We start from the raw sequence: 2,621 nt of genomic DNA on the forward strand, positions 1-2,621 counted from the left end.
TACACAGTAAAACCCCCAGTGTTAAATCAACACTCCCAGTGTTTATATAATCCACACTCAGAGTGTTAAAAAAGTAACACTGAAGCAGTGTTAAAGTTAATGACATAATTAGTATAGTAATTGAGTGATGATTGAGTATTATTGATGAACACCTGCTGTTAACAAACTGAATCACTGAAAGAAAGAGAAACAAGAACAGAAAAAAAGAGACGAGACGAGCAGAAATACAAGAACTACACAACTGACTTCAGCCACAGCCTTAGATGAAATCAACACAACATAAAAGAAGACATTAAATCTCTCAAGATCTCGGCAGAGGATGATTAAACAACTCCACAAACAGCATCACCAGCTTCATGCATTACTAACCAGACTGACTTTAGATGTTGATGTTTTAGTTTTGTTTGAATTACCATTACCGAGGTCAGTGTTTCCTTTAGTTGGGCTCTTGACCCTTGTCTTAAAACAATACAATTTCTTTGATTACTATATCAGTGTGTTATTTAGACATGTTTGTTATAGCAATAGGGTGTTGATGGTCATTTTTCAATAAAGAAATCATCAGCGTTTGGCCACGTTCATAACTGATTTTACTCAGTGCATCACCATTGATTGGTTTAATTCGCATTGTTGTTCACATTAAATTAAAATCTTGACCCATCAGATTTAAAATTAGTCTGAAAAAGTTTTAAAAGTAAATCTGCTTTAGAAGCTGAAAGCTGCATTATCATACAGATATCAAAAATCAGCGTATGAATCTCAACAATGGTGGCAATCAACATATTCAGATATTCGGATCATCTGTGAACATCACAAAACAGGTTACTAAAAGTCACAACAAAAAGAGCAAAGCAAAAGGAAATAGTAAGAATAAACGAAAATATGAAGACAGCTGCATAATTTATTCATGTCGCATTGCATGCTGGGAGCCATGGATGAGTTTTGATTGGTGCACCCAGAATGCACTGCAGCATGGAGCTTTATGTTGACTGTCACCATTGTTGAGATTCATATGCTGATTCTTGAAGTCTGTTTGATAAAAAAGTTGAGATTCATATGCTGATTCTTAAAGTCTGTTTGATAAAGAAAAAGCTAAACTTTTAGTGAAGAAAAAGTTTCCAAAGTATATCAGGTGAATCTTAAAACTGTCAGATCTTAAACTATGTGCATCATAAAATCTATTCCAAATTAGACTTATATATCTGCCAGTGTTTCTGGTACAATTTTAATTAGTTATTCAAGTCACTGTACGCTGGATATGTCATTACTGAAACATAACCATCACTTTACCACATTTTCTCTTGGCTTTTTTTTCTCACCATAACTAACATGTCTAAACAAACATGCAGCCAAATACATTCTAGTTTTTAAATCAAGGTTCAAGAGCCCAACTAAAGTAAACACTGACCTCGATAATGGTAATTCAAATGAAACAAACATCAACATCTAAAGTCAGTCTGGTTAGTAATGTGTGAAGCTGGTGATGCTGTTTGTGGAGTTGTTTAATCATTCTCTGCTGAGATCTTGAGTGATCTCTTTTTTTCTGTTCTTGTTTCTCTTTCTTTCAGTGATTCAGTTTGTTAACAGCAGGTGTTCATCAATAATTCTCAATCATCACTCAATTACTAAACTAATTATGTCATTAACTTTAACACTGCTTTAGTGTTACTTTTTTAACACTCTGAGTGTGGATTATATAAACACTGGGAGTGTTGATTTAACACTGGGGGTTTTACTGTGTATTTTCTTGTCTGGGGCTCTCTTGTTACGATGTTTAGAGGGGATGTAAGTGCACTCTCCAGATTCAATGGGTCCGCAGTAATCATATTCTGACTCTGAGGTCCAGCACCAGTTGTAACTATAATCATGTGAGCCACAGGAGTCGTCTGAGCGACAGGACTTGCCTTTATAGGTTACATCCACAACTGGAGAGCAGTAGTCCCAGCCTTTGGCAGTGTGGCACCAGTAGTAATCACCACTCTCATAATACTGGCATTCATCAATGCAAACATAATGATACTTAGATCGGTGGAGGAACATCTTTGGTTCCACAAGCCCACAGTAACCCCAGCTTCCCTCCTTCAGCCAGCACCAGTTGTATTTTTCACCCTGCTTCCCACATGGACTGTCTTCTCTACACTGCTTGTTCTTGTAATCTCTGTTTTCAGATGGAGAGCAGTAATCCCATCCCTGTGCAGTATTGCACCAATAGTAGTCTTGTTTTCTTAAGTGCAGTCTCTCTATGGGATGTGTGATCATAATTCTACCACCCAAAAATATTAAACTAATGTATTAAACTAGAAATGGGTGAAAAATATGTCTCTTGGGTGGAATTTAATAACAAGTACTTTGGGTGTCTTGTTCAGGCTGTGGGTCACTATATAGGCTGTATATTAACTTTTAATCTTTCATGTGTTATTCATGTCACCTTCTGACTTAATATCTCTATTGAAACAGAATGAATATCATTAAAGAACGAACTGAATGATATATGCGTGATGGTGATGAGCAGCTCAGTATTATATATGCATGTTCTTAATGTCCATATGTCTTTTTTAATAACAATGAATATCATTTCAATTTCTCTTTTGTTAATCTGTTTTGGTGAAAACTTATCTAAT

At 35.7% G+C, this 2,621-nt stretch overlaps 1 protein-coding gene across 1 annotated transcript in view; it reads right to left on the reverse strand.

Moving 5' to 3' along the window:
- Nucleotides 1-2,259, reverse strand: part of LOC107737102 (uncharacterized) — a 2,632-nt gene extending 373 nt beyond the window's left edge. The window contains exon 1 of the mRNA XM_016548563.1: nucleotides 1,743-2,259. Within this exon, the coding sequence (XP_016404049.1) occupies nucleotides 1,743-2,259 (517 nt within the window). The remainder of the gene's footprint in view (nucleotides 1-1,742) is intronic.
- Between the last annotated feature and the right edge of the window lie 362 nt (nucleotides 2,260-2,621).

Source organism: Sinocyclocheilus rhinocerous, unplaced genomic scaffold (assembly GCF_001515625.1).
Source record: "Sinocyclocheilus rhinocerous isolate Xijiao unplaced genomic scaffold, SAMN03320098_v1.1 scaffold14095, whole genome shotgun sequence".
NCBI lineage: Eukaryota > Metazoa > Chordata > Actinopteri > Cypriniformes > Cyprinidae > Sinocyclocheilus > Sinocyclocheilus rhinocerous.